General features: G+C 40.7%; 3 protein-coding genes across 6 annotated transcripts in view; 2 read left to right on the top strand and 1 right to left on the bottom strand.

Annotated features, from left to right (window-relative positions):
- Positions 1-4,743: 4,743 nt before the first annotated feature.
- Positions 4,744-25,458, bottom strand: steap2 (STEAP family member 2, metalloreductase). 4 transcript variants are annotated; one of them, XM_034571821.1, is made up of 7 exons: positions 25,190-25,457; positions 24,073-24,518; positions 21,829-21,995; positions 19,260-19,787; positions 16,171-16,335; positions 15,306-15,614; positions 4,744-4,790 (listed from the first exon to the last, which is right to left on the bottom strand). In XM_034571821.1, exons 2-6 carry the CDS (start codon positions 24,461-24,463, stop codon positions 15,321-15,323), a joined length of 1,545 nt encoding a protein of 514 aa, XP_034427712.1. In that variant the 5' UTR covers positions 24,464-24,518; positions 25,190-25,457; the 3' UTR covers positions 4,744-4,790; positions 15,306-15,320. The 4 variants fall into 4 exon arrangements, with proteins under 4 accessions (XP_034427712.1, XP_034427709.1, XP_034427713.1 ...); XM_034571820.1 differs by lacking the exon at positions 4,744-4,790 and having other exon boundaries at positions 15,321-15,614; positions 25,190-25,275; positions 25,356-25,457; XM_034571818.1 differs by lacking the exon at positions 4,744-4,790 and having other exon boundaries at positions 14,751-15,614.
- Positions 9,330-11,072, top strand: mos (v-mos Moloney murine sarcoma viral oncogene homolog). Its single transcript, XM_034571832.1, has one exon. The coding sequence runs from the start codon at positions 9,409-9,411 to the stop codon at positions 10,420-10,422; it is 1,014 nt and encodes a 337-aa protein (XP_034427723.1). The 5' UTR covers positions 9,330-9,408; the 3' UTR covers positions 10,423-11,072.
- A 1,200-nt stretch (positions 25,459-26,658) lies between the features above and the next one.
- LOC117753625 (calponin-3-like) overlaps positions 26,659-27,179 on the top strand; it is a 34,271-nt gene continuing 33,750 nt past the window's right edge. The window contains exon 1 of the mRNA XM_034571824.1: positions 26,659-26,918. Coding sequence (XP_034427715.1) covers positions 26,777-26,918 — 142 coding nt within the window. The 5' untranslated portion in view covers positions 26,659-26,776. The remainder of the gene's footprint in view (positions 26,919-27,179) is intronic.

Raw genomic sequence — 27,179 nt, 5'->3', positions numbered from 1 at the left:
CACACACACACACACACAACTAAGCTAATGTTGATGGAATCAAGTGAAATTCTAGGAAATTAAATTAAATACATTGAGAAATAAAATATTTCTAGTGTAATGTTAAAGCTTAACATGCAAAACATCCGGCTGGTCCTTTGATCAATCTATAAAAAGAAGTTCATCCACATTCACATGATCAAACACAAGGTACTGAGTAGGAACTACTGAACGGCAGCATTACAGATTTACAATTCATTTTCGTAGTCGATAGATTTTCTGGTCAAATGTTCTCCTAATTCTCTGACAGGGGATATTTCACAAAAGTTGAAATGTGTCTTTTATGGTTTATCTTCCACCGCCCCCTAACTGAAGACACCCAATCACAGACAGAACTTTGGAGGTAAACTCATCAGTACAAACACCAAGGGCTGTCATTCTCTTGTAATCCCCTCTAAAGACCCATTCCACCACAAAAATATAGTATACCTAGATGGAGAGGTGAGATGGAGAGGTGAGATCAGTCATATAAGTATTAAGTCATTAATGAGCACCAGTTTCCACATAGAAAACTGAATTGTGATGAGTTTGATTGTCTACTGAGACGCTCCCCTTGTTTGGTTTATGTCTTATTTTTTCAAAGGTTATTACAAAATGTCAAATACCACAAAGCAAGCACCCCCAAGAATCATGAAAGTTATTAATGCAAAAAAACACAAACTATCATCTTCACGTCCTTCCTGTCTGTAGTCATGGCATGTGCATTTAGAAGGAGATAAGACTTCTAAGAAGTGTAGTTGGTAGGACTGCCCTTTTTTTTCAATGTTGGACTGAAACCTTTAGTCAGGATTTGGATGCAAAAGATCCAGAAGAACCGTTGTATTTCATCATCACAGAATTGAAAATTAACATTAAGACGCAAATTAGGTACTGCGAAAAATGATTAAGGTGGGCAGGGGGCTGAATTTGATACTCTGCTTTAAACATTTTTTTATAAGGAATAGAAATATTTTCACAGGCTTCCCACTCGCCCCAACTTTGAAAAAACTGCAACAACTCTCTGAACCTCAATATATGAAATGACCAATACCCACATTAATGGCAAATATATGAAAGGATTTGCTCTGTTTACCAAATATTTTTCACCATTCTATATGTTAGAGACTTAGGTGTAGAATATAGTCATTAAATATGCCAGTTAAGTTTTTTTCTCACCCAGTGTGGAATAATATTGAACTCCTCGAGAATATATGAAGTCCATAAAATGTTATGTGAAGCTGCCACATTTTGCTGCTATTTTGATGATTTAGTCAAAGGAATGGGATGTGAAACAGGCAAATGAGGAAATAATTTATGAGTGAATGTTTCACCGCCTGGTGGTTATTCCATATTTAAAGCCTGAAAAAGTTCCAAAACATTTTACTGTTCACAATCAGGTTACTAGTTTGATGTCAACCGTCCACTGCCACAAGTTCTCACTTCCTCTTGTACGGCTCCACTTCATATTTAGATTAACATGGAAACTTAAAAGATATTTTAGTCCTGCGGGTTTTATGTGGAAATCAGCTGGCAATTATATTTGCATATCCAACAAGATTGTAGCAAATACATTATAACATTATTTCGTAAACTTAATCATTGTTAAGGTTCATCTGAGTTTTATAAAGTGGGCTATTCACATATACATTACATTAGCTTCCAGTGTTACTTGTATCATCTTGTAAATCATTGATTCACCATTGGTCATTTAACATCAAAGTGTTACTTTGTGAGCCAACAAGCTAAAAAAAACAACTTTTCAGGAATGAATTGTGTTCTTTAACTGTGTGGTGTATATCAAAGAGTCTGCTACCTTTTTAAGTGTTACTGAACCTGAATAGTCAACATTGTCCCATCCTTTAACTTTAATGCCTTTCCCTCTAGAAAGGCATTTGTACGAGCAAAGCTGCTTACTGGTGGGTGACGGAGGACTTTAGTGTTTTTTGGGTAGATCCTAGGTTAAATATATAGAACTGTTTGAATGTGAAGCAGGACAAAACTGGAAAAGGGCTGAGATTCGCAGCTAATATTCCCTGGATTAAAGATACATAAAGTTCATTAGGCCAAAGCATGCTTCTTTTAAATCAGCTGTCTCAGAAGTCTTTCCTGTAAAGCCTTACAAAGGACTGTCATTTCAAATGCAGTTCAATATGTTGATAGAGAAAGACACACATTCACTGATAGATCATATTAAATGCTGTCCCCACCGCCTTATCTATCCATGGACATAGTTTTGCCTCTGAGACTTGTGCTTCTACTCCAAAAGATTTGAGGTGAAATGGACTAATTTAGCCGATGAACCTTGTATTGACAAAATTCCTATTATAGGATTTTTTTTTACTTTCATTATATGGTGTCAAAACCTGGGCCAACCAAGCCAAATCTATCTACATGGATAGAGACCACTTGAGGGAAGATGTTTTTTTTATGATTTATGTGAATTACATCTTTAATTTCAAAACTTAAAAAATAAGCTTGAATCAATCTTTTTAAGGGACATTATATTTGGGTGTGTTCATCATCTGTTGTTCTTATTTAAACGTTAGCTATTACCTGCAGTCAGTAAGGGCTTCCACCACCGACCAGGAGGAGGAGTGTTTTTTAGCATTATCTGAAGCATTTGTTAACTGACAGAATTATAGTTGAAGTTAGAGTTGAAGCTGTATGTATCAAAGCTCCATCCAACATGACATTCACTGCTAATTTGTTCAGGACATGAGCTGTAGCTGTTGTTCAGCTCTGATGCGCCCTCAGTCATCAGTGCCTATTTCCCCTTAGCTTCTTTCAACATGAAGTCAGTCGCTGCTCAGTCATCACTCTGGACACAGTCACACTCAAACCATACATTTCAAGCAGATGTGCCTTATTTTTCAGGAAATACTTTAACATATCAGCTGTTTGCTGACATTTACAATCAATGTGGGAAGTGCATGAGGGGAAAATAAAGGAATAAATAACAGCTGTGTTTGAACAGATCACAGATATATTTTTACATTGTTTTCCACAAGTTAGTATTACATATGTAAATAACTTCAGCTTTCACTTTGAAACTTCGAGATTCTGTTTCCAACATTTGTAAAGACGCTGGAATGTGGACATGTGGAGTTTTTGGTTTTGAATGTTGTTATTCAGATCATGTAAAAAAGTATACACCATCAATGGTGAGTCGAAACAAACAGATACTGATTTATAACGTGAAAAAGGTTCCCCGGAGATGTTTGCTATCAAAATCCAAACAGAATCAAACAGTAAACTACCGTCAACACTGATGCACTGCTTTGACATGGCATTAGCAACTGCCATTACCTCTATTGACTGTGTTTAGATGTAGATTTTCTAATGGCTGTAGAGCTGCATTTAATAGCTACAGCTATTTTTGCTCCTATAAAGTTGCTTGATTTGTGTCACCCTCATTTGTGGGCTCAGCACTCTGGACATCACTTTGTGATTTATTTTCATCACCTTGGGCAAAATTTCAGGTCTGACAGTATGACAGACACCTGAGAGTCACAGCCTGTTACTGGAAATCAGGAAAACTCTGAATCATGAAGTAACGCACGTGTAGACATAGAATGGTCACATAGAATGCTGAGGTCACAAGTGTTAGGGTAGGTTCAAGTGTCTGTGTTATCGAGGTGTTATCTATGGGCTCATGAGTGTAGTCCCTGTTGTTATACACTTTACTTTGTGCTCGCAATCAGTAGCCAGCCCAGTGGGGCTGGTCATCAACTGAAATGTTTGTGTAGCACATAATCATCATGACTTATTCTTTGAACTAGTTTCTGATTTCAATCAAATTGTGAAAAGATAGTTGCCCCTGCCCTATTTCTCTAGTTTTTGCAAATTTGTTGTATTTAAATCAGCCGAATAATTTTAAGATATAGACAACATGAGTATACGAAAAATGCTACTTTTAAATGGTCATTTCACTTATTGAAGGTTATTCAAACCCTAAATCACCCATGTGAAAAATGAATTGCCCCCAAAACCTAATAACTGGTTGTGCCACCCTAGGCACTAAACATTTGTAATAGCTTGCGATGAGTCTTTGACATCGCTGGTGAGGAATTTTGGCCCACTCGAATTGTTTGGTGGGTTTTTGAGCATGACGTGTGCATTTAATTTCTTGCCACGGCATCTCAATTGGATTCAAGTCAGGACTTTGACTTTATTTTATTTCTTTTGAGCCATTCTGAGGTCGACTTGCTTGTGGCCTGTGGATCCTTGTCCTGCTGCATAATCCGACTGCGTTTGACCTCCTAGATGAGTTATTGAAGCGCTCTGGGAGGAATTTTGGAAGGGCGGCCACTCCTGGGAAGGTTCACCACTGTCCCAAGTTGTCTTTATTTGTAGATACCGGTTCTCACCGTGGTTCGAGTCCCAGAGCCTTAGCAAAGGCTCTGAAACCTTTCCAGAGTAGATAGATTTCAATGGCGTTGTTTCAAATCTGTTCTTGAATTTCTTTAGTTTATGGCATCATGTGTTTTTAAGAGCCAGATGTTTAGATTGAAAAAGAAATTCCGTAACCATGCCTGGGTTTGGCTGATTGGTTGATTTAGAAACTGAGGGGTCAAATAACTTTTTTCCCAAGAGGCCAGACAGTGTTTTCCTTCAATAAATGAAATTGTCATTTAAAAAATATATATGTTATCCTTACTTTGGTTTATCTCTGTCTAATATTAAAATTAGTTTGATGATCTGAAACATTTAAGTGTAACGAATTTACAGAAATAGAAGAAATCAGAAGGAGGCAAATATTTTTCACAGTACTGACTGTGCATCAAAAAACTAATGGGAAAGCTCAGTTTTGATTAGCTGCTAATTCTAGACTGTATTTTACTAAGTTAAGGTTTGACAATGAAAATGTGTCATTTGACCAAAGCTCCATACTTTGGTCACATGATGAGAAGTGAGCAAACTACATATGAACTGAGCAAGGTCAATTTGCCGATGAAGGCCATGAGATACTGCTAAGAGAGTGAACTAAATATATAATGTAGACCTGTATCATCATATTGACACATTTCAGTAAATACCCAGCCCTACTACAACATTACTGAAGGATGAAAAGTGACAAAGGTGAAGCTGATGTACATTGTTCCACAAAACAACAATTGTACGTTTTACGTTTTACGTTTTATCTGTAGAACAGAAAGATCATTGTACACTTGTCTTCTTTATTCAAGACACATTGGACTGCACACTATAAATGTGAACATCACCGATTGCAAACATTTTCCCCTTCCACTGCAGCAGTTAACAGATGGTGCATCTGAGTTACATGAAATGTTTGATACATATATTTAACCCAATAGTGTTATCATTTACCTCACATACTCATCTTGCTTTTGTGCTCCAGGATTTAAAAATGATGATGAACTAGAAGTGTTAAGCTCCCCTGTTTTCTTTGTGAATGATGGGACTTGATGAGACATGAATAGAGTCAATATTTTTCTGGCTTGTGTGAAATATAGAGTTGAATGTGTAATGCAAAGCATTTATGGAACTTTGCTATTTTTATCTTGTCAAGGTTTGAGATTTTAAGAGTGTAACTAGCAAACCTCTCTCTCCCTCTCTTTTACATATATATGTATACGTATATATGCATACATATACGTATACATGTACTATATATAGTAATAATAGCACTTTTTGAATTGAATGCCTTCATTTCCTACAATCCTTTTTGTCTAAAACCTTTATTATACTATAGATATATATTTAGCTCTTTCAGAGAACAATAACATGTAAATACAATATAAATGTTTTATTTTTACAGGTACAATTTTGACAGTGTTTTTCCTATCAAAGTGTCATTTTGCTTTACTTGCACAAGTGTTCTGTGTGTCTCACTGAGGAGGCTTTTATATACTCTTAGGAGATTTTTGTTGGTGTAGTTTTTCAGAGGGCCTTCTTGACTTTTAAAACCGCTAGGTTAAGTGAGAGCACAGGCAATAATGAAGCTTAAACGGACAGTTATTTAGCCGTTAATTGTATCATCTTGTTAAAGTAATTGTTAAAAAGACAAACAAGATATATGTTCAATAACTCCAGGGGTGATTTTGCCCTCTTCTATCATCGTGTGACATTATGAAAAAATATGACTTGATTTCTAGAGGTTTTTCTCTGAAAGTTGTTGCATAAAGGCCAACTGTACAATCAGCTAAGTGCAGTTTTGCCTTAATTTATGGTTGTATGATAGAATCCAGAGATTTGATGGGGGAGAATTAAAATCAACAAAATGTGGATCAAAATTGAAAGTAAATAAAATCTAAACTCATTGGAGTCGGGTATCAGATCAAGTTCATGATTCTAAAGCTAAACTAAACTGTCCTTGACAAAGACATAGTAAAAACACTATGTGTTCCAGAGTGGGAACCAGAGACAGGAGATGCTCTTCGGTGAGAGGCACAGACATTTAGCAAATCATGTCAAACTTTTATATAAGCTTCATTGGTACCAGTGAACTTTATTGAATGTGTATGTAAGAAACACTGCAATACTGCAATTTATTTTGGTCTTGGATCAAGCTGCTAACATACTTCTAAAGCTCCTTAAGGTGCTACAGACCTCTTTTCTAGTTATTAAATGTATCATTTGTACAAACAAAGTATCCAGTTTAGCTGAACAGTTGGCATGTGTGTGCCTGTTTGTACTATATAGCTACATATATTTCATTGTACTGTGATTTTTGTAGTCTTTTTACAGACTTGCCTGTAAATTCCCCCACACGTCTCCCCCCTCGTCCCCCTACCCACCCTTGTGTTTTGATATTTGGAATCAGAGTCATGGTGGGAGATAACTCTGAGTGATGTGCACTCAGCAGAGATGCAGACATCTGTGCTGATGCTGAGAAACACGACTCCATGTGATGCCGTTCAAAATGAGCAGAGGAAGTTCAGAGACAAACTGCATTCCAGCCATGTTGGTTTTGTTATCCATTGCATTTCAATAATGCCATCCTGTTTCAATGATGGACTCATTGCTAATTCTCAATATTTTTCTTCAAATCTATTTTACAAACTACTGTTGTATTTTTATAAATAGGCAAAGTATTTCACATAAACATATATATAAGTAAATATATATGTATATGTTTATAGGTTGTGTAAAATAAAAATTAATGCTGCAGCTTTTATCCATTGTGTTTGAAACATTGACATCATCCAAAGAGGCAGATTATTTATTGTCTGGCAGAGTAACCTGATTGGATTTACATACCTTGCTGCTATGAGGGAGAAGGCCTGCAGTCATAAACTCCAGTGTTTTACACAATGTAATGAAAGTTTAATAAACATAAGAGAAGGATCCAACTGTCACTATGTCTGATCATTTCTTTAAACATGTCTACCATTGTGATTTTGTCTCCTGATTTGTATCTGTGAAAGTCGGTGGTTCATTGGGGGATTTTCATTCACACCAGGCCATGTGAACTAACTATTGTTACTGTGAGGTAGCCTAATAATATAAATAATATATAATATATATAGCTAAGTGGATTCTCAAAAAGTCAAAGCTGAAATGATTACTGTGTGTGTGTTAGACTGGGTCTAAATATGTGTGTGTGTAGGGTGATGAAAGGAAATGTCAGTTTAATCATTTTTAATAGTTTTTTTTTCAACAACAATGGAGCAGAACATATAGATATTTTCATTACAGTCACATCACTAAAGGTGTGCAGTGTGTCTTTTATCCATTCATCACTTATTTATACCTTACTTACTTACTTGTTTCCTCATTACAGTTTAGCAGACATTATTCACCGTGTAGTTCACATTAAAAAAAGGAATTTTAAGAAAGTAAAATATCTTTTAGGGTCAGATTTTAAGAAAATATATCTAACTTTGATTTCATAAGGTATTCCAGCAAACATTAACCAGGAACAAGCTATAACAATGGTTCGCAAATCAGCCGAGCAGGGGAAGAAGATTATTTTCCTTATTTTAAAAGTAAAGCCACTAACACAATTTCTTGATTTCAGAATCTTATGAAATGACATTCATTTAAGTTTGTTCATTTATTTTTACTGATTGCAAATGACTGCTATCAAACTGACAGAACCGAGTCTCCTGCTTCACATTAAGAATTTTACAGTAGAGCAAATTGATCACTTCCCATTGGCAGATTTTTTCTTGATAAAATGGTAAACGGTCTGTATTTATTTAGCACTTTCTGGTCTTAATAACCACTCAAAGCTCTTTACACTACAGTTTTCTGCCATTCACCCATTCACACACACATTTTCACACGTCTTCACTTTTCGACGTTGAACTCTGTATACATGTTCCTGGCTTGTGTGTTTTAGAGAGTGGTTTTATAAAAGTTGAGGTGAACCAATCCTAAAAGTCAATGTTTTACTGAACAATTCAGACATGTATTAAATTCAAGTAGACTGGGTATAGATCATGCGATAACAGAACTTGTAAGAAATGTAATGCATTGCTCATACTGTATACTAAGTTTTCTTTACTGTCCTACAGGAAAACATAATAATCAAATCTTTTCCACATAGTGTTTATATTTATGTTGAAGTCATTGGTTAATTTGATCATATGGTGAGTCTAAACAAACCCATTAAGAATCAATTCTCTAACAGCATGGCAGATGATGTGTACACAGACCTGTTTAGCTGTCTCTGAGTCGAAATCAAACTGAGCCACACTATATCTTACCCCGTACACTTCAGTAATTCTCCCTCTTGCCCTCGCTGTTGTCAAATCTTAAGCACAGCTTGGCCTGTGCAGAACAAAGACACTGCAGATCATCTCAAAGCCTATTTTGAAGTTTCAGGGATCATTCGCAGGGGAACCGAATTTCAGAGTGACACCGTTTATCATGAACAGACAGACAGATGATGCAGCACATTGTGCCCTGTCCTGTGTTATCAACACTGTTATGGACTGACGTAGTTGTTAGAATGTGATCATTTGTAGATGCATTCTGGGAAAGTCTCAGTGAAACACACTGAGCAGGACAAATACAGGCTCTGAGCTGTGTTACATGTTTCCCAGTGGAGCTCCCTCCCCCAGCCTCATGCTGAACAATGTCAAATCTCTGTCCACCTCTCAAACTGTACACTGCACAAAGTTGTCCAGTAAGCTGCTGATGTAGCAGTGGCATGCACACGGTAGTTACTTTTGGACACACATAAATATTATTGTGCTTCACCTCAAACAGAATGCAAAAAGTGGCTCATATTACCCGTCCTCCCCTGCTGCAGACTGCGTAAACTGAGTTGAACCATTGGGATGAACCCGTTGAACCCAAATAGAAAGCATTACATACTCCACAACACTAAGTGGCAGTGTGGCTGCGCGGCTGTGTTTGTGCGTGTGCAGAAAAGCAGTGAAGAGCTGCTGTTCAGTCAGCGGCAGACTTCAGATTGCAACGATGCCTTCTCCGATCCCCGTGACTCGCCTGCTCCCCAAAGACTTCTACCCCTCTCTGGACATCGGGACCTGCAGCAGCCCGCTGGCCAAACACTCGCACGGCTCCACCTTGCAGGTCCCCGTCCAGCGGCTGCACGGCAGGGTGGCCAGCCGGCTCTGGTCCTCTGTGATCCACTGGAAGGAGCTGCGGTGCATGCAGCCTGTGGGCTCCGGGGGATTCGGCTCCGTCTACAAGGTGGAGTACCTCGGGGAGACCGTGGCGCTGAAGAAAGTCAAGAAATGCGCAAAGAACAAGTTGGCCTCCCGACAGAGCTTCTGGGCCGAGCTGAACGCGGCACACCTGCGCCACAGAAACGTCGTGCGCGTCATCGCGGCCACCACCTGCGTGCCGGCGGATTTCGAAGACGAGAGCAGCATCGGAACGATCCTCATGGAGTTTGTTGGGAGCAGAAATCTGCAACAGATCATCTACGGCTGTGCAGAGCTGGGGGAGGACCGCTGGCTCAGGTACTCCACAGACATCGCGCACGGCCTGCGGTTCCTTCACTCGCACAGCATTGTGCATCTGGACATAAAACCAGCCAACGTGCTGGTGTCCAGTGAAGACGTCTGCAAAATAGTGGATTTCGGCTGCTCTCTCAAAGTGGACCGTCGCTGTGAGACGAGCAGCATCGCCCCCCTCCTGAGCCACATGGGCGGCACGTACACGCACAGGGCCCCCGAGCTGCTGAAGGGCGAGGAGGTGTCTCCTAAAGCGGACATCTTCTCCTTCGGCATCACCCTGTGGCAGCTGATCACCAGAGAGCAGCCCTACACCGGCGACCGGCAGCACGTGGTCTATGCGGTGGTGGCGTACAACCTGCGGCCGTCGGTCCAGGACCTGCCGGTGTTCCGCTCGGAGCAGGGGCGGCTGTGCAGGACTCTGTTGAGCCGGTGCTGGAGCGGAGAGGCCAGGTGCAGGCCCAGTGCTCAAGAGCTGCTGCCGTACCTGGAGCAGGTGCGCTCCCACATATGACTCGGTTTTTACCACTGGTGGACATGAACCGGCCGCTGAGGGTTTGATGGAGTGTGTGGGGGGGTTTAGGGACGTTTTAGTCGCTTTTCAGGACCAAGCAGTGGACCCACCTTCACGCCGAATCCCATTGAAAAGGTGTAGCATTATTGATATCTGCCAACATGGCACGTGTGCCTCAGTAAATACTGTTGCAACTGTAAAATGTATTGTGCGTTTGCTGAGTAGTATGAGCTCAGTTTAAGTAGCGCAATGACACAGTTGAGTCTGATTAGTGTAAAAATCCTCATTCTCATCTTAAGTATTTAGATTAAACAACTGCTGCACTTTGTTCCTATGGGGTTAGTGTGTTGAGAGAAGGCAGATCTCTCCTGTACTATGAAGAAAACAAATGCGATTCGGCCCATTGGTTCATTTAATGTTCAAACTACATTTTATATTGAGAGGTTAGAGATTACCGTTTGCCATCACTACATACCACTAACTGTATAAAAGGAGTTGGTGTTTAGTAGCTGTGAAAGTTCAGACTTTGTTTTATTTCTTTGTTCATTTCTTAAGTTATGGAATCAGATGTGAATTGAGTTTTATTTGCCACCATGATTGTACTGAGATTTAAGTGTGATGGGTTTTCATTAAAATTGTTTTATACTATACATGTGTTTTGCTTCGTAGCTCTTTTAACACATCATGTTGTCTGGTCATCACCTGTCCAGTTTACCCTGCCTCTTGCCTAATGTCAGCGAGGGTGGATCCAGCTCCCACATAAACGTATAGGAGAGAGATGATGAATGGATAGATGTGTTTAAAGTTATAATTAAAATAAAAATTCACTCTATCTACTCACCACTATGCCGATGGAGGGGTGGGTGAAGTGTTTTGAGTCCACAAAACACTTCTTGAGTTTCAGGGATAAACAGCATTGCAGCCAAATCCAATACAATTGGAGTTAAGGGTGACCACTTCTTCAAACGTAAAAAAACAACCGAAGGAAAAGAACCTGCCTCCATACTGCTCCTGTGGTGTCCTCCAAGTGTCCGTCGGCCCGAAACGGCATCATTTACACCATGTTTTTAGCCCAAAGATCTGCTATTCTCCTCCTCGCAAATTCTGTTCCAATTTGCATACTGTGCTGCCAACCAGTGCCAGAATACTGTTCATTGACTATCATCCCACAGCAGCTGATTAAGAAGCTCCCTCTGCAAATTAACACAGTCTGTTGTGGCACCAAGACATCACAAACCATCCCACTGAGCACAGAGGCCCCTCAAGGCTGCGTGCTCAGTCTGTGGCCAATCACTCTGCTTACATTTGACTGCGTTACCAAATCCAACTCAAACCAGTTCATCAAATTTGCGGGTGACTAGTAGGACTCATCAGTAATGTCGATGAAACATCTTACAGGGCAGTGGTGCAACAGCTGGTCTTCAGGTCAAAGACTGAGCATTCCCCACTACAAATCAGCGGCTCCTCTATGGAGAGGGGCAGCAGCAAAAAACAATGCTTCTTTGGAATCCACATCACTGAGGATGTGTCCTGGACTCAGCCACACACCTGATGCATCCCTTCATGGTTTGGTAGCTGCAGTGTGTCAGACAGACAGACCTTACAACATGTCACAAGGATGGCTGAGAAGGTCATCAGGGTCTCACTCCCCTTCATTGAGGACATACAGTCCTGCTCACCATTATTGGCACCCCTTCATTTTTTGCATAACCTGTACAATATCTTCAGAAATAAATGGAAATGTACCAAATTTATATCATCAGGATCTTTTAATTGGAGGTCCAAAGTAATTTAACAAAGAAAATTGTTTTTTCAACTTGCATATTGTAATTTCAAAGAAGAAACAGAAAAAACATGTGCAGCAATAACGGCACCCCTCTTTAATATTTGGTTGCACACCCTTTGGCAGGGATGACAGCCTCCAAACGTTTCTTGTAGCCATCTATAAGCTTCTTGCACTTCTCAGCTGGTATTTTCTCCCACTCTTCCTTTGCAATTTGTTCAAGCTCTTGAACGTTTGCAGGGTTCTTTTCCCCAATAGCAGATTTCAGCTCACCCCAAAGATTTTCAATCGGATTGAGATCAGGACTCATTGCTGGCCATTTTAAAACAGTCCATTTTTTCCTTTTCAACCATTCCTGCGTGCTTTTGGATGTGTGCTTTGGGTCTTTGTCTTGCTGGAGGACCCATGATCTTCGACTCAAACCAAGTTTCCTTACACTGGGTAGGACATTTCGCTCTAAAATCTCTTGATAATTCTCTGATTTCATGATTCCTGTGATACGGTCAAGGCCTCCAGTACCAGATGCAGCAAAGCAGCCCCACAGCATTATGGATCCTCCACCATGCTTAACTGTTGGTAGGGTGTTCTTTTCCTTGTAGGCTTCATTGCGCCGTCTGTAAACAAACTGTTGGTGTGCATTGCCAAAAAGCTCTATTTTTGTTTCATCTGTCCACAGAACATTTTCCCAGAAGGACTGCAGTTTGTCCAGGTACTCTTTGGCAAAGATCAGTAGTTCCTTTTTATGTCTTTTCCTCAGCAATGGTGTCTTCCTTGGCCTTCGCCCATAAAGCCCTGTTTGGTTTAGTGTGCGGCGTATGGTACTTGTTGAAACCATGACCCCAGACTGTACCAGGTTGGCCTTCAGGTCTTTGGATGTTTGACGTGGTGTTTTTTCCACCATTCGCACCAACCTTCGAAGACTTCTCTCATCAATTTTTCCCCCCCCCCCATTGTTTATTGTTTTAAATTGTTGTTTATCATTTGCTCTTTGGTATCAAACAGGAATTCTCTATAGAAAAAAGTTGTTTCACTTTTTTCAGGAGATATTCCACTTTATGTACTTAAACTTCTTGGGTGCCAATAATGGTGAGCAGGACTGTAGACGTTCTCGACATCTATAAGGAGACATGCAGGAGGAAAGCCTTCTGTATTGTGAGACACTCCTCCCACCCCTTTATAATGCCAACTTTTGTCTTGTTATTTTATATCATTTTAGCTCAGGCACTTTATTGCACTTCATGATTGTTGCACTTGTCTTTTAAAACTGCTGCTTTTTTTGTATTGTTCTTAAACAGTTTGTATGTGCACATGGATCCTGAGAAACACAATTTTATTCCACTGTATTTTTTTAGATATCGCTGGAATTTCACGAATAAACTTGAAACTTGACAGTCAGCCGTAATGTGCGTATTAGCCAAAAAGCAACATTAAAGCTGCATGTGATTAAAAATGTATGGCTGATTAATTAATTGGCAAGAGCAGGCTCTAAAACATTTGGTACTGTATTACAGCAAGGCAGCCAATGCTTTTTGACTAATTTCAAGTGAGAGAATATACATCCAGACGTAAAATGTGCTTTAGATGGATGATCCACCAGAGTGAACATCACGTTTGGATGAATGCTGTCAGTATTTTGGTGACATACTTTATTCAAATTGATGGGCACATTGAACAGAAGAGATTATCATCAGCATTACACCCAACAGCGCTGGTGGAAAAGTCACACACATCTTACACAGTGAAAATGATCAGATCTTACCTGTATGATGATGTTGCCCTGACACTGTTTTGGACAAGGCAGCATGACTAACTGTATGAGCTAATGCCATTGTACTGGCAGATAAGCTACATGGCAGGCAACAAAAATATCTTCACCATTAAGACTGCTGCTGCAGTGTGTACAAACATGAATTGTCAATCAAAGCCATGGATCTCACTGATTAGAACATGACAGATAGACACAACATTCACTGGTACAGTACCACAGTCATGAAGGGCAGAAAAACCTTAACAACATAGTGATAATGCACAATCAACAAATACCTTAAAACATTTGACAGTTTTATGTAACATCTTTGTAAAAATGAGAACAATGTTAAGCAGAATGAGATAATAAACAAAAAAAACCCTAATGATTTCTTCTAAGTTACTTACACATATTCCGATCCAGAATTGTTTTTTTTTTAGGCTGTAAGAATGAAAAACATTACTTAAAAGAAATGTGTGAACGTCCAAGTAGAAATACATGTTGTCGGGTCACCAGGTTGTTACAGGACTAACATACTGAACACTGATGTATTTTCTCTGAGTTTCTTGTTGACTTGACCTGCATTAGAACTGTGGGAGGAAACATGACATAGGCATCTGGAGAACACAGACAGAAGAACCCAGCTATTCATGTGTATTGCTTAAAAGTTGAAAGTCTTAAGTCTTAAAGTCTTAAAAGTCTTAAGTCTTAAAGTCTTAAAAGTTCCAACATTGTAAAAAGGGAGATATCCATGTCTTATCTGGTTTTCTTAGCACTGACCATTGTTTCCATTTGTTGTATTAAACTGCAGTTGTAGATTATGATGTTGTACCTGTGACAGGCCCATACATCACTCAGAAAACAGTTACCCGATCAGAAGAGAGACTCAGAAGTGTCTTTTCATTAAACATCCCTGCCTGGTAAACACATGTCTCCACCCTATGACATCATTGGGGTTACTTTCTCAGACTTGTTCACACTATTGCTTTCATAAGCTGAGTAGAACTAGTAAAGTTACCTTTATGTGGAAAATTTGTGGTCCTACCCTTTTCATTAATGACTAATGTGTATCTGAGTGTACTGTCTGGCAAAGGACAGAATGAAAATGTCGGTGAAATATTGGCAGGTACTTGGAGCATATTGATAGGACAATGTCAAGGAAATAATATTCAGTTTTACAGTTTGGGCAAACATCTGGAACACAATCACACAAGTACATAATTCACATGTCAGGAAACACTGTTCACAATAACAAAGTGAGAACAATTTGCCTTTTCATCACATGAGTAAATAGTGTTTGTTTGTATGGCATGTGGCAGTATGTGTGGAAACCTAAGTAAAGCAGCAGATAGCTATGTGCTGCATTGATCACATGATGGTGACTCTCTCAGGTGAAACATGGGCAGCTGAACCCACTGGCTCCAGGCGCTGGCACCGGTACTGACAGCTATCCATTCCCCGGCGGATCCGATGGAGCTTGCAGGCAACACAGGGAAGCAGAATCACCACCTTTCCCAGTATCACACAAACCGGCAGGGCCAGGGCCACCACGAAGCTGGGGGGCAGGTAGAAACGGTAGGCCTCCTCCTCAAAGGCCCGCTTCCAGCCAAACAGCAGGCCATGGAAGGTGGCAATGAGCAGGGCAATGTAGCCCAGAGTGGACTGGAGCAAAGACAGAGAGACGTGTGATGGTGCGCACATGTAACAACTGCTATGAACGTACAGCAAAGCCATCCCTCCATTTCAGACACACAACTCCTGGTACACTGCAATATTCCCATGTGACAAACTTCACCTTGTGTAACAAAAACACTATTCCTGTTGTTCACATAACCTTTACTGTTTACATCAGATGCATGCTGGTGCTCAAACAACAAGTGGAGGTTATTGTAGTTTGACTACAGATTCGACAACTCTCTGACATGCTCAGCAGTTATATATGTAAATATTGGCTTATATCTATAATATCATACACATATTTTCTGATTCAGTCGTAAAATCTGTCACACAATATCATTATCTCTAATGTTCGTTGAAGACAAACATCTATCATAGAAAAAAAGACTGTTTCTGCCGAATCATTAGTGATTATTTTGATCGAAGCAACAGAATCATGGATTCTGCAGCTCTGGTAACATTTCACGCACTTAACAGCTTTTCCACCCTCTGAGGAAAGTCACTGTCAGACTTCGAAAACCCCTGGATTTTATGTTCATACCTGTATAAAGCTGAACTCCCTCCAGTTGAGCATGCTGTGGACGGATGGAATGGAGGTGATGGCCAAAAGTGACAGGAGCCCAAGACTCATGATCCCAAAGGAAACATACATCTCCACCCTCCACACCTCCTCCTCATTCCACGCATTCTCCACGTTAGCATGGACCTGACAACACAGAAGATGCTCAAGATAGAATTCATCAAAGGCATTATCACATATCACTTGTTTTAATGCATGGCCACATCAACCTGCAAGAAAAGACTGGGACAAAGACGAGGTGCTTTGACTCTATTTACCTCCTGTAACCACGTCTAAAGGGTTAAAAGAATACTAGCGGCACCAGATTTGTTTTGTGGTAATATGATTAGAACATAAATGCAGGAAATCTGGAACATGTAAGTGAAACTTTGAAATATCTCAAATGTTCTACCTCAACACTCATTAATAAAACTGAACCCATCTCAAAGCTCTTATATCAATACATTGTATATTTGGTGTCAGTAATATGCATTCCCATAAAATTTTCAATTAATTTAGCACACGGCTGCATAGATATGGGTGTGGACATGACCAATATTTACCACCAAATCTATTACAATGTGGACAAGACGTGCCATATGTCGGAGTGTGCAGAGTATTTCAGGCACTCAAGCATGGATTTGGGTTAAAGTGATGGTCAATTAAGAATGTTTCAATTTTCTTTACTATTTCAAGCCAGAGTTAACCCTCTCCTGAAGAAACCCACCCTCAACCCGTCTGTAGTCATCAACTACAGACCTGTCTCTCTTCTTCCCTTTCTTTCCAAAACTCTCGAGCGAGCTATCTTTAATCAACTCTCGTCCTATCTTCACCAGAACAACCTTCTTGATCCTCACCAGTCTGGTTTCAAAGCAGGCCACTCAACTGAGACTGCCCTCCTTGCTGTCTCTGAGCAACTTCACACTGCTAGAGCAGCCTCTCTCTCTCCTCTGTCCTTATCCTTCTAGACCCATCGGCTGCATTTGACACAGTGAACCACCAGATCCTTACACACACCGGCCACTTTATTAGGTACACCTTGCTAGTACCGGGTTGGACCCCCTTTTGCCTTCAGAACTGCCTTTATTCTTCATAGCATAGATTCAACAAGGCGTGGCGTTTAAACAATGCTCAATTGCTACTAAGGGGCCCAAAGTGTGCCAAGAAAATATCCCCCACACCATTACACCACCACCACCAGCCTGAACTGTTGATACAAAGCAGGATGGATCCATGCTTTCATGTTGTTTACGCCAAATTCTGACCCTACCATCTGAATGTCGCAGCTGAAATTGAGACTCATCAGACCAGGCAATGTTTTTCCAATCTTCTATTGTCAAAGTCACTTAAATCCCCTTTCTTCCCCATTCTGATACTCGGTTTGAACTTCAGCAAGTCGTCTTCACCACGTCTAGATGCCTAAATGCATTGAGTTACTGTCTTGTGATTGGCTGATTAGCTATTTGTGTTAACAAGCAATTGAACAGGTGTGCCTAATAAAGAGGCCGTGAGTGTATTTCCACCCTACATGATCTGGGTGTCTCAGGCTCTGCTCTCTCCCTGCTCTCATCCTACCTCAACATCCGCACTTACTGGGTAACTTGGAGAGGATCTGTGTCTGAACCTTGTCCTCTCACTACTGGGGTCCCTCAAGGTTCTGTCCTGGGTCCCCTCCTCTTCTCTCTGTACACCAATTCTCTCGGCTCTGTCATTCAGTCACATGGCTTTTTCTACCACAGCTACGCAGATGACACCCAACTAATCTTCTCTTTTCCCCAATCTGAAACACAGGTAGCAGCACGAATCTCTGCCTGTCTGAAATTTGTCAGTGGATGTCTACACACCACCTGAAAATTAACCTTGACAAGTATGAACTACTTTTCCTTCCAGGGAAAGGCTCTCCCACCCACGACCTGACTATTACCTTTGACAACTCCGTGTTAACCCCCACCCAGACTGCTAGGAACCTGGGTGTGACACTCGAGAGTCAACTCTCCCTCACTGCCAACATTACTGCAACAACCCGTTCCTGTAGATACATGCTGCACGACATCAGGAGAATACACCCCCTTCTCACTCAGAAGGTGGCGCAGGTTCTGGTCCAGGCTCTGGTCTTCTCACGCCTAGACTATTGTAACTCCCTCCTGGCAGGTCTACCTGCTAGTGCCATCCGACCTCTGCAGCTCATCCAGAATGCAGCAGCTTGACTGGTCTTCAACCTACCTAAACCTCACACTACTCCGCTCCCTTCACTGGTTACCAGTGGCTGCCTCCAGGACATGGTCAAACCTTACACCCCAGCCCGTCCACTCCGCTCTGCATCTGCCAATCGGCTACTTGCTCCCTCACTGCCAGCTAACCACTCAACAAAATCACGACTGTTTGCAGAAAGTCTACACATCTTCCACCGCAAACTAAAAACACATCTCTTCCGACTATACCTTGAATTTAAAAAAAGTAGCGCTTTAGATGCACTTATATGGCACTTTGTAGTTTGGCTTTCTTGAAGAAAATTGTACTTTCTTGATTCTTGTTGTTCTGGGTTTGTACCTCCATGGTTGAATGCACTTATTGTAAGTCACTTTGGATAAAGCATAGGCTAAATGAAATGTAATATCATACAAGGATGTCTCCAAATGTATTAAGGAAGATCGAGGAAAAATATGAAATATCAATATTGAATATCATGGAAAAAAGCCAAATCCATGCTTGACAAGGGAACGGTTTTATAATTTCTTACAATGATTAATTATTTTGCACCACATTTTTCAGTTCATGTAAGCCTAATGTTGAAAGTACAGCTCTGGCTATAGTGCATGTTGCCGGATACAGATTTAGTTTTGTAGCCCATATTCAGAAATCAGTTTGTCTCATAGGGCTTAATAAGGTGCAACATCCTCTTCACCCCCAACAGGAGATAAATACATCTTTAGATGTATTAGTTGGAAAGAAGGAAAATAATTATATTTCTCAAAATGATGATATATTTCATGCCAGCTTTGTGTGGTGGGAGTTCAAATTTACGAGAATGAATGTGGACATATTGTCAGTAACCTCTGTCCTATACTGACCTGCTGGTAGGCAGTGTTGAGCAGCAGGTACCTCTCCGATCTCCTCATGGGCAGACAGAGGCTGTAGAGAACGTGGACAGCAGCCAGAAAGAAGCTGAGGAGGCCCATCTGTTTTCGGCTCTGCAGCCACCCCTCCAGCCAATGTGGGAAATGTCTGTACTTAGTACCATAGTAGAGCTGGTGGGCAGCAGCCAGCTGGCCGGCCAGGTACACAAGGGCCAAAAGAGTGATAGCAACAGTGGGCAGTGTCCGATTGACTATCTCAATGGGGATCTTGTAAAAGTCACTCTGCTTGTATTTCACATATGGGTGGATGATATCTCGTACAAAAGAGTAGGCAAAAAAGAAGATAGAGAGGGCCACAGCAGCTAGGACTGGGCCCCTCCAACCAGGAAATAATTGTATGGGCATGTTCTCAATGTCCCTTGAAGAAGACAAGGCGCCCATATCCACAGGCTGGAAGTTGAGCTGGCGGGCTAACTCCATAATTTGCCGTCGAGCCTCCACTGAGTCACTGCAGATGAATACCTACACAGAGCCAGGATTACAGAGAAGAGGACTGGTTAGAGAAGCAGAAAGTATGGAACCGAGGGGACGTACAGTATTGTTAATTACTTATTTCTCTTTGCCACTGAACTCCTGAAAGAGCCACAGTGTTGCACTGGGTGACATGCTCCATAATTACCATGAAAAGTATGTTGACTTAGGGTATATGGTATAGGTTCAGTTCCCACCTGGCCCTTTGCTACATGTTCTTCCCCATTTTCTCTCCCCATTTCACACTTGCACTGTACTATCAATAGCAGCAAAACATTCCCTCTACAGCTGCCAGAAATACTCATCAGAGCAAAAATATGTAGTAACCCACTGCTGAGAGTAGTGAAGAACAGATGCACATTTTTGTGTCGTTTGAGCAAACATTTTTACAAACCACAGCAACTAGCTATTTTAGGAAACAGGACCTGGACCTTTTTACTGTACCAATGTAAACTATATATCTGTCAGTTGTTTTAAGAATTAAATCAGATTGTCGTTAGTGGGAACCAATGTGGTCTAAGAGCACAGACAAGATAGGGAGGTCAGGAGGTTCTGAGAAACTAAATAACAATTGATTGATAAAAAAATACACAGAATTTTTCCTCTAAAAACCTCCCAGTTATGTGCATATGAAGTAGCAATAACAGAAATCTTCCTTTTGAAATGGATTAAAATGAAATAAATTATCTTTTCTTCTGAAACCAATGGTTCACCATAAAATTCTTCACCACCCAATGTACTGTTAACCTGAGCTTTAAGAAGCGTCTTCATGGCAGGACTTAAGTTGTTGTTCCAGACTTTTATAATACAAACCATAGATAAAGACAGCTGACTTGTTGGGGGATTATTTCAGGATTAATTTTACAGCCAGGAGCTCTATTGTTATGAGTGTCCTGCATTCTGTAATCTGTGCCAAAATTAGATGAGATTGAAAGTGTCAGATTTGTCATCATGCGAGAAAACACAGATCTTGCAGTGAGCCTTTTTATTTTCACCTTTTACTGAAACAAAATGCATTTGACCTGAGTATGATGATCCACATTACCTTTGGAATAGAAGTTTGACAAAATAATCCAATTTCTTTCTTCAGTTTGTCTACTTGTTTTCTTCTGGAGCTTAAATGAAAAGTCTGTCTTTTGGTGATGGATGTTTCTAAATGATCATGTTGCTGTCTCAGGTATTATCATGTGACCAAAGTAATAATTTGATCTTTCTCTCAACACCTCTGGTCCGTGACCTTTGACCATTTCCCACTGGTTTTCACAGACAGCTAATTTACTCTCTTGTCCTGTGCCCTTGATCCTGTCTTGCGCCCATCACTGTCCTAGAAGTAAGTGGACGACTAGAGATTTTTTTTGTATAGTGCCAAATCATAATATAATTTATCTCAAGGCACTTTACATTGAAGGTCAAGACCTTACATTTTTTATGGAGAAACCCAACAGTTCACAAAGACCAAATTATTCTCTTTTTATCCAGACTATACACATGTCCATTGTCAATGTGAGTAAGTGTGTGCATGAATATATGTATGAGATGCACTGTGCATAGCTTTACAATGAAATAAGATTCATTAATTTGCAAAAAAATAGAAAGTCAGTCAGTGATAATCTTGTGGCAGAAGGTATAATAAACTATAGTATTTGAGACACTGAGAGGTGAAGAAATACTAAAAGAATGTGCTACATGTGTCTACCACCTCTGAATGTGATTGGATCTCAAATGTGTTCTCTGTGTGTCTTGGGTTTGTTCACACCTGAACTTAGAGCTGCCTACTTCTGTTCACTGGAGACAGACATTAATACCAGGTACAGAGCCTTAGTGCTGAGAGATCACCTGGTGTTGTGTGAATGAAGGCCCAGACTAATGTGACTTGAGTGACTGATCCAACTCAGTGTTACTGAATTCCTTTGATAGATGCTGATGGTGAGCTGTATATTGCCACTGAAATCTACGCAAGAAGCTTGTATGTGAACCTTTGTGATAAGTTTGTTGTTGATTTCAAAGAACAGAATGTGTTGGACGTTTGTACCTGTGTGCTGGCATCTTTGGGGCAGCTCTGCTGCATGGCCCATGCTGAGATGACGTTGAAGCCTTTGACCACTATAGAGTCCGGCAGCAGTGAAGCCAGATATTCAGCGTTCGACTCTGGATACTGGTTCACCCTCCTGTTATTACTCACATCCACCAGGTACTTTCCTGCAGGACATTAATGCAAAACACATGATTCTGTCATTAATGACATTAAATATGTCACCTGTATCTCATCTTGCACAAGTTGCTTCAGTAAAGCCACTATCAGGACTATAATCACCACAACAATTTTTTATTGTTAGAAGACATATGAGGACCCTTTTTCCCAGAACTGTTCATTCATGACTTTTATTCTGTTTGTTTTGTTGAAGACAGGAGGCATCAACACAGTCCTTGTTTCCATATAGAAGGTAAAAGAAAAAAAAATAGTATCCTAATTTAAATAAATACACATATAAACAGCAAAAAGGGATACACTGGACATCCCCTCCTTCCATTTCTGTGCCGTAAGGAGTAGATCACAGTAAAAGATGCAGTGCAAAAAATAAATGAAATAATACAAGTTGCAGTATTATTATGAATTTGCACTCATCAATTTGAAAAAGAGGCACAGAGGCTCCTTTTGCAGCAAATTTATGTAATTTAATAAATGTATCAGTCTCAAACCAGAAGTCATGAATTCTCAATTCAATGGATCTCCATTCTCGACTTCAAAAGAACACAAAGGCAACCACCAGGTACAAAAATATGAGATTTATTGACTACTAGGGAGGGAAAAGTTGCAAGGATAACTCAAGAATATGCAAAATGGAATAAATGCAACATGATTTAAAGCAATGCAATAAAAAGGTTGTAATTTGAGGGATCATGGCAGATAAGTTGGGTTGTGCTGTGATCGGCAACTAATGTATAAGTGAATGAACTTATGAAGGTAGATTTAGAGATTCAAATTCTGGTAACGACATCAACCCATTCATTAATAACAGAATCAAATGATTGGACCAAGCCTACTTGAATGAGTGCCACTGTGCTCAGGACCTTCTCGGCCAGACTGTGGTTCGGTGGCTGGTGACCTCACATCGGGTCCAGGTGGTTGAGACAACATCAGTTGTTCAGCAGCGAGGCCTGCCAGTGGTCTCAGTTGTTCAGGTTGAGGCCTTGTCTGCTGCAGGCTCTCTCTCTCTCTCCTAGAGCACATGGGTCTCTGAATGAGACTGATGGAGCAGGCAAGCTGACGGGTTGCTATTGGAACTGGCGCTGATTAATTAAGTTCTATACTCGACTTTGTCATTCAAACTCCAGGAGAAACTGGGGTTGGTCGTACGACACAAAATCTCCTAAACTATTTAAACAAAGTCGTAATGAAGTTATTTAAAAAGATTTAGACAAAAAGAGCATTTGATGCAGTATTCTTCTGACCAGCTGGCTGTTGACAAAAAATAAAATATTGCGCAGGCAAGTTACTTGCAGGTAGGACAAAGTAAATCTATAGATAAAATTGGTGAGACGGTGAGACCTTTAAATAGGAAAGATGACAAGAGCTAACTAAGTATATAATAGTAGAAAAAGCAATAGAGTGTGAAGTTAAAACAAAAGTGAGAAGAGTCTGTGTCTGTCCACTGTTTTTAGTCCCACGTGCTCGGACGTGTCCCCGAGGGCAGTCACACTGTAGTTTTCACTTTTGTAGGAGAAGTAATGATTTTATATTGTTTAATTGTGAGTTCACATATTCTATCTCCACCATGACCCAATAAAAATGTGGTGTATGGAAAACCAAATAAAAATACCACATAATTTCCTTAATGACAACACAATATACTTTGAAATGTTTTCAAGCCAGTTTTAGTAGCCTACAATACTCACCTCAATTACAAATACTTAATTTCCACTGATTATGAGGTGATCCTTTCATAAAGCATCTGCATTGGAGGTTTACGGAGACTAAAGTTTTAGTAGCTGCCCTCCAGTTTCTGAATTCATCATTGTTAATAGATAATAATTAATACAGCTCCAACTCATCATAGCATATGCTATGCTTCAGTGGTATATAATATTATAACATCCATTTAGCATGTCTTTTTGTTGAATGAGCTTCAGTTAGCTTTTCCATCACAAATAAACATCAGGTCTACTTTTACTGTAGTAAAATGTTATGTGATAATGCACTTGAAAGAGTCATCACTCCACTGTGAAGAAGAGGTGTCTTTAAATAGATGCTTGTGTTCTGAGTGTGTGTTGGTACCTTCCAGTAGATGTTTGAGGTCCCACAGAACAGCATAATGCTCACGGCGGATTGCCAGGAACACGACACTGGCCTTCCCCACAGCGTCTTCATGGTGCGTCACGTCCACCACATGGGGAAATGACTGGGCGGCCAGTTTGGGATGGCGACTGCCCACCACCACATGGAAACCACGACGCAGCAGGCGGATGGTCAGGCTCTTGGAGAAGTCACCTGAGCCCAGGATGGCCACTGTAGGCTGGGTAGACACACAAGTGGTGCCAGTATCTCCAACTCCATTCTTAATGCCGTTGGGCAGGAAACAGGCCTGGGCGTGATGGACGTGTTGAGAGGAGGAGGCTGTGAGGAACATGTGGCTCCTGCTTCCACCCATCATAGAGATAGAGTCCATCCTTCCTCCCTGTCACTTCCTCTATGGTTTTCGGCTAAGGAGGATTTCAGTATGGCTAAAGGAGGTAAGCACAAAGGGAATTTTAGCAACATTTTTTGGTTTTTCTCAGGAATATTTCCTTGACATCCTACACACAATCACAGGATGGCAGACTATGCATTAGTTTAGGCCACTAGCTTCCCTGTGGGTGTAATGATGGTTGTTATGAGAGCTACACATTTTGTCACATTTTGGTTCTCATTCAAATTTGTAACTTTAACCTTGGCTACAGTTATTCATCCATTTCTGAACATTGATGTTAGGCTGTGGCACAAATCATAAAGCAGTGCATTTAGATAACCTCAAGAGAACTTTACACTTTAGAAAAGGGCTAATGTTACCAGCCAATGTGTGTCCTGCTCAGCCTGACTTAATCTGATCAGCATTATTTTAAGAATCATCTATAAAATTATAAATGCCTTCTATTTGTGATGGAATGCAAATATAAAAAAAGAACGTGTGTGTGTGTGTGTGTGTGTGTGTGTGTGTGTGTGTGTGTGTGTGTGTGTGTGTGTGTGTGTGTGTGTGTGTGTGTGTGTGTGTGTGTGTGTGTGTGTGTGTGTGTGTGTGTGTGTGTGTGTGTCCTGGTCGCCCTACAGTGGCTACCATCATGTGCTGCAGCAGCTCGCTAGACGGTGATCAGAGGTCATCCGTCCACCAGGAGACGTGTCGTCTCGTCATACTGACCTTCTGTCTGCAGAGACCTTGTGTTCTTGTGAAGGACACGGCCGCGTGTGCACCTGTAGCGCTGCAGCACGGCCGCTGCTGTTCCACTGTGGAGCCGCACAACACAGCGAGATGATGAACACACATTGACCGTCCACACCGAGGCTACACACACTGTGTGACCCACCTGTCAGTCACCCAGAGGCTGCTGTTGTTCTCTGTCCATCCCCCTGCTCCTGATGCTGCTCAGCCTCCGCGTCTCAACACATGCTGCGTTCAGGAGCTGTCGGAGACAACAGCATTCCTCTGAAAACAAATGCAATTCTCAGACCAAAATAAAATACATAAATAATCTGAACAATTTCAATAATATAACTAAAATTACAAAGATAACTTAAATCTAGACAATTTACACTTAGAAAAAAAGGAAATGAATAATGTCATTTACATTGGCAGCTGTTTAGCCTACATATTTATCATATTATATGAGATGATAGGCTATATATTGGACTATATTAAACTATATTATATTATAAATGATCAGAGCCACAGTGCAACACAAAGTGTCATGCACGACCAAAGAATGTCTGCTCAGAAATACATAACATATTTTGTTATCTTCCCATGGGACTTCGGATGACATCATTCTCTTCTACCACTGAGAACATTATTGAGATCATATCTAAAATGCACAGCATTGAAAACATAACTTGAGTAAACATAGCCTGGTTTGTTAAATATTCCCAACACACTTTCAGTGTGAAACTGGATTTTTGACTGTCTGACAGTACTTTCTTCTGAACGTGTTGGATCTATGTTAAGATGTATAGTTACGCTCAGTGCATGAGGATAAAAAAAATCCTGAAAATGGTCCTGGTTATTAAAAAGACAAATCTAACTTATTAATGAGATCAACTAAATTCATTTAATCGAATATTGCTCAGTGAAAAATGTTCTATTTTGGAGCCTAGCGTGGTCTTCTGCTTATGTAGACCATGATTCACCTCAAGGTTAGAGGCGTTGTTACATACGCTAGCTTATGTTATGGAGCTTAACTTTTCATTGCTGTTTGTCTGTCTGTTAGCATGATTACCAATTTTATTCAAACTTGAAAGGGTTGAGTACAGGCCAAGGTAGAATTCATCAACTTTTTTACTCGCTTTAATATTGCGTTACAGGGAATCAGCCGTGGCTGGGGTATGTGCTCTCAGGGTTTCCTTCGAGTTCATCCTGAAATGGTTCTCTGCTTTACCACAGTTGAAATAAGTTAAGAGGTAATCTGCGTTACCAAAGCCTGTCAGCTCCAACCTCAACAACAGTGTGTGTGTATATAAAACAAACGTGTTATATATGTGTGTGTATGTGTTTGTGTACAGAGTAGGTAGTAATTTATGTCAAAGGGCCGTAACATAACCTCAACACGTTGTGTGTCAGGAGTGTAAATAGAAACGTTGCATATATGCAATTCCACTCCACGAACAACCGGGGGCAGTGTGCTGGTGAAGGCGGAGGGATTTGTACATAGCTGAGCAGGAAAATGTGCCTGAACTCGGAGCTCTATATCCAGTCAAAGCACAGTGTCTGAGTTGCTGTTACGCATCCGCCATAATGTCCCTGGAAGGCGCTGCCTTTGCTATTTTACTCATATGTGTGTCTTTGCTTATCCGGTTATATCTAGTTGTGAAGACTGGACCAAAGCTGAAACCTGGAAGCAAAGGTCCGATTGCTGTTCTCGTCGTTGCAGGATCAGGTACCGTTCATGACATTACCTCAGACACGTGTTCTCAGCTTAGATCAAGCTAAACAGTAATACTCTTGTGAGTCAGGTCATTTACCGCTAGATTCTAACGCTCAAATGCGGGCAAGCCGAATGTGTTTTCATGTTCTGCCATTAGCGGACTTCCTTAGCAACAATGCTAACAACATCAACCGTACGTACTGTGGGCTGTACCAAAACATCGGGGAGCATGGGGGGGGGGTAAACTAGAACTCTTCTGTGGTTATTCAATAT

Source organism: Hippoglossus hippoglossus, chromosome 20, assembly GCF_009819705.1.
Source record: "Hippoglossus hippoglossus isolate fHipHip1 chromosome 20, fHipHip1.pri, whole genome shotgun sequence".
Classification (NCBI taxonomy): Eukaryota; Metazoa; Chordata; class Actinopteri; order Pleuronectiformes; family Pleuronectidae; genus Hippoglossus; species Hippoglossus hippoglossus.
The sequence above is the reverse complement of the archived record's forward strand: the minus strand, read 5'-3'. Positions and strand labels throughout refer to the sequence as shown.